This window comes from Ornithorhynchus anatinus, chromosome X2 (genome assembly GCF_004115215.2).
Source record: "Ornithorhynchus anatinus isolate Pmale09 chromosome X2, mOrnAna1.pri.v4, whole genome shotgun sequence".
In the NCBI taxonomy this organism is placed as follows: domain Eukaryota; kingdom Metazoa; phylum Chordata; class Mammalia; order Monotremata; family Ornithorhynchidae; genus Ornithorhynchus; species Ornithorhynchus anatinus.
Window position 1 is genome coordinate 29,233,791 of NC_041750.1, and position 14,320 is coordinate 29,248,110.

A 14,320-nucleotide genomic window follows, 5' to 3' on the forward strand; every position below is an offset into this window, starting at 1 on the left:
GTCCACTGGGAAGGAAGAGGAGAAATGAAGGCCCATCAGCACTCGCCCCAGAGACCAGACTGGCGCCTTTGGTCGGTGCTCCATCCACACCCCGATTCGCAGGTCCTCCCACACCTTGGATGTGCCCTCTCTGTGGCCCGCCCTGCACCCGCACTCCCTGCTCCCCATTTGCGGCCCACATGTGCCCAGACCGTGACCCATGTGCAGCTGCTCCAATGAGAGGCCACGAGCGCCGCTGCAGTGCTGCTATCATTTTATTGGGCAAGACGACAACCGAGCCCACAGAAGCAGCCGTGGCCCCGAGGAGCTCGCCCGGGTTGGGACCCAGGTGGCCGGCCACCGAGCCCTGTCTAGGGGAGGGAGGGTTCGCCGGGCCCACGGCAGTAGCCGGCCCCGACCACCGGCATCCACGTCTGGCCAGAGCAGCAGAGGCAGGGTCACCTTCCTGCCTCGTTAACGTCAGCACCTCTGTGGCGTTTCAGTCACAAAGCGAGTGGGCAAAAGTAATATCTGTATGAAGAGCTATTTGTAAAAAAGCAAAATATTGACATTACGGTTCCAAATTTCACAATTCAAATACAGACTTTTAAGGTAGGAAAGTTAAGTCGGAGGTGCAGGCCTCTGCTCTTTGCAGACCCGCTGTTCCGGGACGGAGCCGGGGCGCTTCCCAGACTGCAGCTGTGAAGGTCTCCCAAAACGCGGCGCGGTGCAGTGCCACAAGTCGTCACGGTCACCGGGAGAGTCGCCGCAGGGGCCGCCGACCAGATGGAATTGCGGGGAGCGATGTGGGGTTCGGGTCCCCAAACTCCTAATAGGTCTCAAACGGCGCCGCCACCTCCCGCCTCGGACCGAGACTGTTGGCTGAGATCACTGCTGGGCTGCCACGGCAGAAATGTCCAGAGGTCCAGGGTGGGGCTTCACCTGCTGGCTTCCAGACACAAAATGTTGGAGGACCCAAGTCGTACTCGCTCAGAAGGGCCGGGGGGACACCCGCCCTGGTCAATGGGCCGCCAGGAAGAGGTCGGCCAATTTCCTGAACAGACAACCTCCATCTGACTCTTCCGGGAGGTCTTCTCCAGGGGTCGGACTGTTACTTCTCTTTCACAGCCACCAGTGGCTCATTAAGTTCCTGGGCTCTCAAGCCCAGCTCCCAGGGCTGATCTCACCCCTGGCAGAGGGCACCAGAAGGGTTTGGGTGTTAGCTGCGTTGCCCCCACCTTGAAGGTTCCACAGATGAAGGTCAGGGGTCGACTGCCCCCATATGTACATGTGTGTGCGCGTGTGTATGCGCGCACATGTGCACGTGTGTGCTATTTTCACCTCAGCCTGTGTCAGGTTGTCAAAGTCCAGGTCAGGATTCCCACCCGTGACCCCCACCCCCAAAGGGTTATTATCTTCCTAGGGCACCCGTGGGTGCCCTCACTGCCCCTGTGGGCCACCCTGGGTGTAGATGACCATGCTGGTCAACTGCTCCCCAGCTGGGGCGGCAGCAGCGCTCAGAGCCTCTGGGGACCCGGCTGCCTCGATGACCGTGTGGGAGTACACCGCCGCAGCTGCCGCCCCTTCCCCCTCGCCCGGCACCTGGGGCAGCTCGGTGACGATGTAATGGGTCGTGCCCTCGGCGAAGCCGCCGGCGGACTCCCGCGCCATGGCCTGGGCCAGGTCCTCTGTGACTATGATCTGGGAGATCTCCCGGCCGGAGCCCATCAGGTCCAGATGCTCAGCCGGCAGGCCCAACGCGTCGGGGACCGGGCCCTGCATGATGATCTGGGCCCCGTCGCCGGCCACCATGTGCACGGTGCCTTCCTCATTGACAATGAGCTGAGTGACGCCCTCCTTCATCAGCTGGTCGGCCGCCTCCGGGCCGCACATGGCCAACTGCAGGACTCCCTGGACCATCTTCTTGAAGGCCACGTGGCTCCTGTCCAGCGTGGCTGTGGGGAGGGCGGCCGGGGGCCCGAGCTGGGTTGGCACGTCCACGGGCTCTGCCTGCTCCTGGGCCCCGGGGAAGGGTGGCAGGTGCGGGCTCCCGGGCTCGGCCAGGCCTTCCGCATCGGCCGCCTCCCGGCCGGGCACCTGGAGGATCAGGTCTTTCGGGCCGGCGCCGGGCAGGGCTCCACCCCCGGGTGCCACCGTGGCCCCCAGCTCGGTGACGGCGCACAGCAGGGCGTCCAGGGCGGACGGTGCGTCGGGAGGGGCCTGGCCGGCCTCCGAGGGGCCCGGAGACCCCCGCCCGGTCTCCCGCTGCGGTCTGGCCCCGAGGGGAGTGACCCCATCCTCCGGCCCTTCCTCCGGCCCCTCCAGCACCACCACGCGGGTGGCCCCGTCGGGCAGCTGTTCGGTCAGGACCTGGCGCGGCAGCCCGGCGCTCAGCTGGGGCCCGTTCTGGCTGGCGGCGAAGACCCGGCCGTCCTCCGTGATGTGCACCACTCGGGCCACCTGGCCGGCCAGGGCCAGGGTCTGCAGCGTGGCGGCCGCCGTCTCCTCCACGGACGCGTCCACGGCCAGGTCCCCGTCGTAGCCGTGGATGATGATGACCTGCTGCACCGGTTCCGCGGGCGGCCCCTGCCGGTGGCCCCCCGGGGACGGCCTCTCTTGGACCGGAGACCCCTCGGCGGTGGCCGCGGCCGTGAAGGGGCGCTCCGTCTCCACGAAGGTCGCCCCTTGCCCCTTTAGGCGGCACTCGTAGGACTTGGAGACGATCCCTAGGAGAGAAACACCTGTTAGATCAGGCTCAAGGCTCAATACTGCAGTCCCAAGCCTACCAGCTCCGTGGGGGACTTCCAGAGCATCGGCCACCACCGCCGCCGCCACCATCTTCCACAGGATTGAGTGACGCGGGGAGTGTGTGCAGAGCACCGTATGAGTCCCTGGGGTCGGAGCACTGTCCCGGGCACCCACTCCGTGCACAGCAATTACTGAGCACTCGTTTGCAGATCACTTTAGTGGGTTCCCATTCTGTGCAAAACGCTGTACCGAGCATTGTTCTTTTTTAAGGTCTCTGTTGAGCTCTTAGCCCGTGGCAGGCCCCGTACTAACTGCTGGGGTAGATATATAAGCTAATCCGGTTGGACACAGTCCCTGTCCTATATGGGGCTCAGAGGTGAAGTGACTTGCCCAAGGTCACCCAACAGACAAGTGGTGGAGCCAGGATTAGAACCCAGGTCCTTCTGACTTTCAGGCCCGTGCTCTATCCACTAGGACACACTCCTTCTCTATTTGCATTTGTGTGCAGAGCACTGTATTGAACATTTGTTGGGTGCAGAGCATGGAGTTTGTGCCCTCTGTGTGCAGCCTCCAATCAATTAATCGATCTATGGTATTTATTGAGGGCTTACTGTGTGCCGAGCATTGTACTAAGCGCTTGGTAGAGTACAGTATACTAGAGTTGGAATACACGTTCCCTGCCACAAGGAGCTTACAGTCTAGAGGACTCCAGCTTCCAGGCACTCTCTTCACCAGGAGGGGCCAGACGGCCCCCGCCCTCAAGTGTCATTCCAGAACCAGTCCCATCCGGACTCACACCGAGTCACGGGGGGGGACTGCGCGTGGGGCCAGAGCCCTGCCTCAACTGTCCGACGCGTCGGATCCCACGGGGACCCCGGGCCCGGTCAGCCTCTTGCTGTTCTTCTAAGTCAGGTCCGGGGTGACCGCAGCTGACCCCGGCCTGGGCCGCCAGCACCACTTCCTCAGCCCAGAGCCCTCAGCCCCTCCACCACAGTTCATAAAGGTGTCGGGAGGCCCGCCTTTGATTCAGCAATTGAATAAGCTGGAGTGCTGTCAGGGCTGCTTTGAAAAATGGCCCTATAAAATGAACAGCCTCAATCAGACTGTAAAAGATTCACCCTCTGAAGATTCCCCCATTTCCACCCTAATGAATTAATGTGGAGAAGTTCAAGTGTCATTGACACTGATGTGAACCGCGACTGGCCCTCTACCTTTGCCCGGGGCGCGCACCGAGGAAGTGTGTTGGGGATTCAATGCCGGAGGCCCTGAATTTTCCCGGGCTTCCCTGGAAAAATTGCCCTGCCAGTCCAGGTGCCCCTCCCGGGTCTGGGCTGGCTGGCTGACTTAGCTGGGTTGGGGGTTTAAACCCAGGAAGCCCGTGGAGGTGGTTTTGACATCACCTGGATGGCATCTGAACTGCCCAGCTGCGTGGAGCGGTGCTCTGCTCACGTATCCCGAGTCTTTGCCCCCGCCTACCACACGTACATCAGATGCCATCTCTGAACCCATCAGGAAATCAGCCCGACTGAATGTGGATGGGCATGGTTGGCCCTGGCTGGATGTAGTTGGCCATGGCTGGGCATGGTTGGCCCTGGCTGGGCCCGGCTGGATGTGGTTGGTTCTGGCTGGATGTGGATAGATGAGGCTGAGCCTGACCGGACGTGGCCCTGGGCTTTTGGAAAGCCTCACACTTAGTTCAGTACCTGAATCCTTCTTGCCAGGACATGTGTGTGCACGCGCGCACACACACTCGATCCTTTCGCTACTGTCATCATCTTTTTCCACAGAATAAATACCTTATGCTTTTGTTAAGCTTACATTTAATTAAAATGTACAGAATTTGTGCAGTAAACTCGAATGAAACAAATAAAACAAGGCCCCCCTCTCCTGAAAGCATACGTTGTGAATGAAAAATGTCATTACAGACTAAAAAATTTTGCAGTAAACAGGGCCTACAGAGAGAAGTTTCCCCTGTAATGACATCCATAAAATACACAAATGGCACTTTTAGTACCATCCTGAATATGGCATTTTCTGTGCTCTACACACAATCTAAATGGTTTGATCATAGAGCATAATACTCCATTGGGTTTATAGAACAATCAATGTTCCATAAAATGATGTATTTATCCAATAGTAGGCTCAGCAGTTACTGGGGTATGACATTGTCGGACGCTGACTTTGTTCTGCGCGGCACGCAAGCCGGCTGTAAAACTTATCTAACACTACTTCAACAACTTCATCTCATCGGTGTCAAGTAATTTGTTGAAGCCTCAGCTCGGTTTAAAAAAACTTGTAATAAAAATTCATGGAATTTTCAAGAGAATGAAAGCCGCTGACAACAGAAAGGTCACATTGTGTTTCCACCAGAGGGTTCAGAGGTCACCGGAGTTCTGAAACAGAAAGTAGATTTCATGCCTCGTGTAGCAGATAAAGACGGCATTAGAAAGGCTTGCCGCAGGCCGAGCGGCACGGTGCGCGGGGGACGGGGGCGGCTCCGGGGAGGGCTCGCTGCCCCCCGCCGGCCTCCGCCGGCTTCTCCCGACGTCGTCGTTACGGCCGCCCGGGGCAAGGTTAAGGTGGAGGAGCCTCCTGGGCAAGGTTCCCTCCTGTGGGCTGCGAAGCAACACTGGGGAAGGAGATGGGAACTGAGGCGTAGGCAGAGGAACTGGGGCGTAGGCAGAGCTGGGGCTCTTCCCATCTGGGGGCCTCATCCATAGTGTCACCCGCCCTTGGTGGGGCTGCCACGGCATGCCACTCCCCAGAGACGGAAGCCGTCATTCCACCAGGTGTGATTTTTATCGACGAAGGAAGACGGCTCATGCTTGAGGTCTACGATGGTGAAACGGCATTCACCCCAGACTACGCTAGTAAACCGGGCCCATATTTTAATGTCACCCAACCTTCGTTTTCTCACATGCAAGTAGGAGAATTCTATTGATTCTATTATTTTGTTAATGAGATATACATCACCTTGATTCTATTTATTTGCTATTGTTTTAATGAGATGTTCATCCCCTTGATTCTATTTATTGCTATTGTTTTTGTCTGTCTGCCTCTCCCGATTAGACTGTAAGCCCATCAAAGGGCAGGGACTGTCTCTATCTGTTACCGATTTGTACATTCCAAGCGCTTAGTACAGTGCTCTGCACATAGTAAGCACTCAATAAATACTATTGAATGAATGAATGAATGAGAATGAGAAAATGAACCTCAGTGAAATACAACTCTTGAGAAATATCAAACATGGGATCAATTCATCTTGCGTCCTCCAATCGTCTCGCCAGTCATACTAAGAGCATTAATTGGGCTGGTGACCTTCGTGCAGTTTGGGAGCAATGGCAAGGGAGTTGGTTCTGTGGCAGCAGCCGGGCTGCCTGGTTGGGAGGCGTATGCATATGCCGCGGCAGCTCAGCACACTAGGAGAGGCTCGCTAACTTAACGGTGCATTCCGCGTGCCCCAATGCCTTAGAGAACTTCCTGCTCAGGTTTGTCCCAGCTGGTTTTCCAGCCGCGAAGCCTGGTCGGGGGCTGGGTCCGAAGCCAGGGGTGATAGTCTGGGAGGGGAGGGCCGGCGGGGTCCACCGGCGAGGTCCAGAGGCACAGTCCACTGAAGGGGTACGGCACACTGCCGCCCGCACCGTCAGAGCCAGGTGAGAAAACGGGAAGCAGGTGCCTCCTCTCAGCTTGTCATGTTCAAGGTTGAGGGGACTCAGGGGTATCACCAGGCATAGGACCCAGGGGTCAGGGACGCAGGGACGATTTGAGGGGCGAGGCGCCCCAAGCTGCATGCACATTGTTTACCGCCCTTTGCCCGAATAGGGAGGACGGGGCAGCTTGGTGGTCATTTCTTTACCCCCGCTTCTGGGATTTAGGTAGTTCGGTCCTACCCCAAATGGCCCACGGCGGCTCTGTCCATTCCTGACAGAACAGCCGATTAGCCTGTCACATCATATCGGACTCACGGCCCAGACTGTGGGCTGGGAGGATTCACCTTGGAAACTGGTCTGAACTCCAGGGAGTTCCTAGGAGAGCAAGAAAAGCATTTTCCTGCTGACAAAAGCCCACAGCTTCTGGAGAAGCCCTTTCGTGGGGGGCACCCAGCGATCCAAATCCCATACTGCCTATGGAAGTCCAAGATGGAATCTGCCTGCCGGGATCCTTTCCCTTCCAATACCACTGGCACTTGGGCTACTGTCGACAACAGCAAAGATGATGAGACCTACCCATGAAGACATAAAGAATGTCCCTTCTTAGTGCTCAAAAAAGCCCCCACACTAATCCATTCCAATCAAGACCCTTCCACGTTCTTCACTTTCTTCAGCTCCAGGCTTGGCCTTCCCAGGTAGGTCACTGGCCACCCCGACTGTGACCAAGAACCTCGGCTGTGCTATTTTGCCTACAGAGTCCCAGACCTAAAGAGATCGGCATTAAGTCGCCCTCGGGAACCGCAGTTTTCCAGCCCGAAGGTCCAGGGAGAAGGGGAACTGTGCCCACTAACAGTCCTTTGGTTCAGCAAGATAACAGCACTCTCAGTCGGTACAATGCTCTGCACACGGTAGGCTCCCAGGACAGCATTTCGCACACAGTAGACATTCGGTACAGTGCTCTGCACAAAGCAGACTCCCAGTACAATGCTCTACAAACAATAGGTTCCCAGCACAGTGTTCTGCATAACGGCAGGCACCCAGTACAGTATCACTTATTTCCTAAGTGCATTGCCCATTACACCGGCAACCCTAAATCTTGGCTGTCAGTCTGCTTGTTATCGTGTCTGTTTTCAGGGAATCTGGCCTCGTGAAAGCCACCCCAGGCAGTTGGGGTCTCTGCCCAGCCAGCAGGACGTCCCACTGGGAACGATGAACACATCTGAAACCCCAACTCCTCAGACAGGGCCCAAGTTTCCAAAATGTCAAGAGTGTGAAAACCAAAAAAATCTCCTCCCAGTTCCCCGTGACGGGATGACCTGAAAATGCCAGTGTGAAAAATGTGGCTTTTGCCCACAACCATTTTCTAGGGTTAACCCTAGAAATAGGGTCCCCTTTCACCTTTCCGGTCAGATTTACATTCCTTCTACAAAATTAAGCCACGATACAGTATCATCCTCTCTTTTCACAGGAAATTAAGGGAAATGGCCGTTTGTCTTCATCGCAGACGCTTCGGTATGTGTGGTGAAAAACAAACCGCGTTTCGATCATCGCGCAGAGGCGCCATTAAAATCAAATTTACAGTAAACAGAACCTGCAGCTGGGTAGAACACTAACTGTTAGTATTTTAATTATCGGCAAAGCTTTTGGAGGTCTAACATCTGCTCAAAGCCAAATGACAGCAGCTGCTTGTGTACACTTAAAACAATGTGAATTTCTTCCATAAATATTAAAATGAACGGTGCGTTCTGGGTTCATCTCTGCTATTTTCCTATCGAGCTGGCTGGGTCAAGCAGGGCACACCGACCATCTTTCTAGTGGCACAATTGTTCAGGACTGACCTCGTCAAAACAATGAGATCCCAAGACAGCCAACATGCTCGTGTCTGTAAATTGAAAATGTTTAAAGACTGGACCGGAGGTCACTGCCGGCCGAACGAAGCTGAAGGGACGCTAACAAACCATCAGCAGAAAGTTCTGCTCCCCGGGCTCTGGGGGCCTTTCAAGGACAGGCTCCCCGGTGGAACCTGGGAGCTGGACTCTGTTGGAATGTGAAAGCTCACCCGGACCAAGGTGTGCAGAAACACCAATGCAAACACCATACAACTGGACCCGGTATTCGGTGCCGGCGCATCTGCAAGGGGCTTGTTCTGCCTGGCCCCCCCACTCCAAGCCCCCTGCCCCCAGCCCAACCGTGGCGAGAACGGCATGCTGCCTTCAACACCATTTGCAGCCAGCTGGCCGTGACCCATCTCCACCCTCTGGATGCTGTTTGACTAAGACTCAGGGGCTGCAAGGAGAAACACAAGTGACAGGTTCAAACAGGGCAGGAGGAGATGAAACAAAGTCATGGTGCTGAGGAAAGCCCTCTGGGGGAGGCAGTGACTCTCCTCCACCACTGGGAGGGCTTAGTGTCCCACAGCCCACATAGGGCAAACGCGCAGCCATGTCAGTCAGTCAGTCAATCGTATTTATTGAGCACTTACTAGGTGCAGAACACTGTACTAAGTGATTGGGAGAGCACAACATAACAATATAGTACACACACCCTCTGCCCACAATGAGCTTAAGGTCTAGCCGGAGGGCAGAGAGCGGGGAGAGGGAGGTTCCAGCCTGGGGACCTCTCAACCAGTGTGGAAAACCAGGAGGTGCACGCCCAGCTCCAGCTGCAGGCCGCCCCACCACCTTTTTCAGTTTTGTACCGATCTGGGCCAGGGTCGGCGGGGAATGAATACTGGGGATGTCGGAGTGGACCCTGGAGTTTCATTTAGAAGTCAAACGCCTGGGTGGCCAAATGTAGCTTCTTGTTCAACTGGGCCAGCGGGTCTGGGATAAAGTTTCTGTTACCCCCTGCTGGGCGCTGGAGTTCCTCCCAGACGCTGGGCAAAAGCCAAACCAAAGTATCATGCCGAGTTCTCGGAGGCGCGGCCGAGCACAGAATCAAACGGCCGATCGAGGGCGCTGAGGCAAGGGTCCCGTCCTCCGTTGGCCGCCCGGGTGGCCGGCGGGCTCTGACGGAGCCCCAGCCAACAGCTACCCATCCTCCCCGCTACCTCTGCCGTCCGTTTGATACCCAGCCAGTCTGGCACAAAGGACCACAGGAATCCGAGACCTGACCCGCAATGCTGATCTTTGCAGGGTCAGGCCCCCAGAGGCAAAGGTAAGGAAATGGAGAATGGACAGAGCAGAGGAATCGCTGAACCGGCCGGTCCCTGCTGCTCCCGACACAAGGAGCCATCAAGCACCGGGGAGGCACAGGGAAAGGTTTGGAACATAAACTCTTGAGGGAAATTTAATTAAAATTATACTGACATGCAGCAATTTCCTCCACACTTCATGCCGGAGCGGGATGTGTTCTGTTTGTCAAACTGAAATATTCATTTGAGTTTATGAAAATGTGGGGCCTCTCACCCCAGTGCCCTTAAAAGACCAAATCGATTCAATTTCCTCCCTGCCCGACGGTCGCAGGGCGGAGGGTGCTACACGAGCCCAGGGAACGTGGCTGTGCCAGAGTGTTAGGAGTCAGAGTCATGGGGAGAGTAGGCGGGGGTGGGGGCGAGACTTGGCTCTGACTCAGCCCGGCCCTCCGGGCCGAGAACTGGGAAGGGATCAGCTTTCAGGGAGGTGGCGCAGCCTAGTGGAAAGTGGACCCAGGATGGAAGAGGGGGAGACAAAGGGTCATCTCCTCTTCCTGAATTCCTGAGGCAGCCAGCCGGTGAGACTGTGACCACCGGAAGCCAAGGCTGAAGGTGGCTCCCTGAGAACCCCTGGCCCCGGCTCCAGCTGCAGAGAACGGGGTCTCCAGGGCGAAGCCCCGAAATGGCACCCAACCCTCCTCTCGCAGCCACTGTCTGTTGGATAAGGGACACCTGAGGCTGCCACGGGCCCAGAGCCCAGGGTGGATATCGCCACCGTCCTGCAGCGGGCCCTTTTCCCAAGGACCTCGGATTGCAGAGCGGACCCTTGCCCCTCTGGCAGAGCCCTGGGAGAGCGCTCCGGGTAAGCAGGACAGGATCCCTGCCTCACCCAGCGCCAGGCCAGTCTCACCAGTCCCCTCCGTGGGTGAGATGCATGCCTCCCAACCCTCCGGGCCCGGTTGGGGCGTGAGCCGCAGAGAAGGGTGACGATGCCTAATCCCCCCACCGGCTAGCGGCCCAGGCACCTATGGTGAAGAATCTCCGGGCACCCATACTCGCCACCCCCAGCTCGGCCGGGAGGGCTGTCCCAACATGTCAACGATTAATTAGAGAAATTCGAACCATTGATGTGCGTCATGCTAAGCGGAGCCAAAAGAGCGACTGTTGCCCGGAGAGACATTTCCTCTCCCCAGTCTCTTGCCTCCTGGTGCCCGGGTCAATTCGCTATCCCGATCTGGCCCACGCGAGGCTCCAGGATGAACCCTGAAGATGTGAACCCGTCGCCCCCGTGCCGCCCCACAGTCAAAAGTCCAACAGCGTCCTCGATCTGGATTCTGAACGCTCTTCCCCACCATGGCGACCCACAGGCAAACAGCTTGCCTCTGGCTTTCTGTGCCACAACTCCAGCCCCTGTGGCCCGGGCCAGCCCGGATCTCGGAAGATTGGCTCCGAGGAGCCGAGCGGTTTTGAACGACTGCTTGCGAGGAGGAGACCTATTCTGCTTCTCAAGGGGGATCGGGTCAGTGGGCCGCAGTGAAGAACAGTGACCCCGAGCCACCGGGCCTGCGAGAGGTGGGGCGCAGCAGGGAGTCCGAGGAGGGCAGGCCAGGGGCAGAAACGGGCAGCCCCGGAAAGCAAAGATGTTTCCTCGCATAACGATGAAGGTTTTGATGAGCTGCTGCTGCTGCTGCGTTTTGGCCAAACGTGCCCACTAGATGGCTGTGACTGGTGGTCACTTGGCGTCATTTCGCTTCCCACGGCTCTCTGGGCTGCCGCCGCCACCTCTGCCCATACACACGGCTGCCCAGGGGCCCCGGGCTAATAGTCATGATCAAGAGGTCTTGCCTGGATGGGTGAGGGAGTGGGGCTGGCCAGGAGAGCCACGATTCCGGCAGTTTCAATGCCCGCGTGGCTTCGGTAAAGCATCCGGCATCTCTGCGTTCTTCAGGGGTTGCAGTAAAAGCAAATGAAAGCTACTGGGAATGACCACTCGGCGACTTCAGTGACCGCAGGGGGTGCTGATGACATCGGGAGAGCCAACCAAGGCCGGTGCAGCCAGCCTCCAAGGTGGCAGTTTCCATGAGTGCACATACATGCAGGCAGACACCCCCCCCGACCCCCTACGCATTTGGAGATCTGATCCTCAGGCCCACACTTCTGACCCCAGATCTCACAACGCTTCCTTGGGCGGAGGAGCCAATTGCCACGGGTACCTGCCTGTAGCCGTTTCTCTGCTGGGTATTTCTCTCTCTGCAACTTGTTTGCTGCTGGTGTGAAGGCGAGGGGAAGATTTCTCTGTTCACTCCCGGGCCTGCCGCTCCCCTAATGGCATGGGAGTGGGCTTCGATCACACCCACCGGGACAGCCCTCTCCACGCTACCCCTCGTCAAGGGCCGTGGCAGCTCGAACGGGAAGGGAACTGCAACTGCTGAAAAACTCATAAGTCATGAGGGTGACACAACGCCCGTTAATTAGCATCCCGTGATGTCACATCCATGAATGATGATAGCCCTCTAGTGCTACGTGGCAGGGTGTTCTCCGTAAATTGGGATGACATGTAGAAGACTCCATAACGTCTGAGGTAAGGGCTGCCCAGAGGGACTAGCCCAAACTGCCCTTGATTGGCCCCGCTTCTGCCTGTGTCAACTGGGCCAGGGGCATGACCTACTCTGGGTAATGAGTGGAGCGAGGCTCTCACAGACCAGCCAATCGACAGGCCGGACCACTCGAATCAGTGTGCCAGCTCTCGGGGTTCGTTGCCTGAGGTGTTCACTCTTAGGGCCAACCGCAATCAATCAATCAATCAATCCACTGAATCTACTGAGAGCAGAGCACTGCAGTATGTGCTTGCGAGAGTACTAAAGAGCTAGTAGACACGACCCCTGCCCCCGGGCAGCTTCCAAGCTAGCAGGTGAGGCGGGCACTAAAACGAATTCCAGGTTTAAAGATATGGATATAAATACTACAGCTGGCAGGGGGGAAGAAGAGGATGAGCACCCATGTATTCACCAGGAAGGTCTCCTGGATGCCATGTGATTTCAGAAGGTCCTTGTAAACGGAGAGAGCGGCAGACTGTCGCACGTGAAGGGAGAAAGAGTTCCAGGCAGGAGGCAGGGGGTGAGCAAGAGGATGTGATGAGACAGTTGAGAACAAGGCACAGTGAGTAGGTTGACTTGGGAGGAGAGAAACATGCGAGCTGGGATGTAGTGGGAGAGAAGTGAGGATAAGTAGGTTGGGGGAGAGCTGATTGGGAGCCTTGAAGCCAAGGCCTCCAACAGGGAGTGGCAGGATGGACAATAGCTGGGAAGCACAGGGATAAGGAGGAGATACCTTCCCAATGGCCACCATTCTCTCCAGGAACAGGTACACCTATTGGCCTCTTCCCCAACCCTGGAGACCACAGCAGTCCATGCTGAGAGCCTTGGGGCTGCGGGGTCAGAGACTGACTTCCCTAGGGCTTTGCTAACAGGCCTCTGCCCTGCCAATCAATCAATCAATCGATTACATTTCTTGAGCATTTACAGTGTGCAGAACACCAGACTAAGCTCTTAGGAGAGTATAAAATGGACAGAGTAGGTAGATCCCTGCACTCAAGGAGTTTACAACCTAGTTGGGGAGACAGATGCTAAAGGAAATTACAGATGGAGGAAACAGCAAAGTATAAGGTTATGTACGTAAGTGCTGTGGGGGTGGGGTGAGTTTCAAATTGCTTAAGGAGTCCAGACTCGAGGGCTTAGGTAATTCAGGAAGGAAGGAGAAGAGAGGCTAATCAGGGAAGGCTTCTTGGAGAAGATGTGATTTTAGTAGGGCTTGGAAAAGGGGAGAGGAGTGGTATGCCTGAAGGAAGCCATACTCCCCACCAACCTCGGGGTGAAGAAGCCAGCAGAGCATCCTCCACTGCAGTGGCCGCCCCGGGGCAGGGAAGGGCGGGTCTCCCCTCTCCTACAGCATCTTGGTTCCATACTATGCCCGACCGGTTGACTGAGGCCAGTGCTGTGGCCCGGGTGGCTTGTGGAAAGCTGAGATCCAAGCTATGCGGATCCCCTGGGAAACCTAACCGAGTGGGGCTTGGACCCCCGGCCTTGGGACTGCAATTAGAAAACAACCAAAAACCGTCTCCGCACCAGAAGCCCTCAGTGGAGTCAGAAACCAGTTGTCAGGACAGAGGCTCTCACAGCTCTGCTGCCCAGCTGTCAAGGACTTTGTGACTCCGGCGCAGAACAGGAGAGGGTTAAGGTGCAAAAAATCCAAATTTTCAAGCATTCATAAGATATTAAAAAAAAGTTTTTAAAACAAATGATTTGACAATTGCAAATGCAGGATAACACCTAATTGCATTACAGAAACAGTGTGGTTAATTCCTTTTTTCCAAAGGAAGGGTTCAGTAGAGTTAGGTCCTGTGAATCTCCCTGCAGCACGGTTAATGTGCAAGAATCCCAACCCCAGTGTCACCTCAACCCAGCTCTCTTTATCGCTCGCACATCAGGAAGAGTGATGAGAGACGTCCCATGATTTTAGCAGTCTCTCCCCGTGAAGGATCCGCCTGTTAATTACTGCACTAATTATGGTTTGGGAATAACCAAATGAAACAGGCAGTCTATGGGACGTACAGGCAGGAGTCGAGGGCTGCCGAAAGACCAGTTACTGAAGTCGTCAGCGAGAGCTGACGTGTCGAACGTGCTTAAAAGAAGCGGCAGAAGTAGATGGTTAAAGACAAGCATCTTAAATAATTAGGGCTCCGAACGGCAGAGAGAAATGTTATTTCTTAATGGCAAGTGCATTTAAACCGGTATCTAAAGATCTGAAGGTA

General features: G+C 56.2%; 1 protein-coding gene across 1 annotated transcript in view; it reads right to left on the bottom strand.

The window, feature by feature from the left end:
• Positions 1-236: 236 nt before the first annotated feature.
• The window catches only part of ZNF407 (zinc finger protein 407), a 276,349-nt gene continuing 262,265 nt past the window's right edge, over positions 237-14,320 (bottom strand). Inside the window, exon 9 of the mRNA XM_029052837.2 lies at positions 237-2,705. Within this exon, the coding sequence (XP_028908670.1) occupies positions 1,420-2,705 (1,286 nt within the window). The 3' untranslated portion in view covers positions 237-1,419. The remainder of the gene's footprint in view (positions 2,706-14,320) is intronic.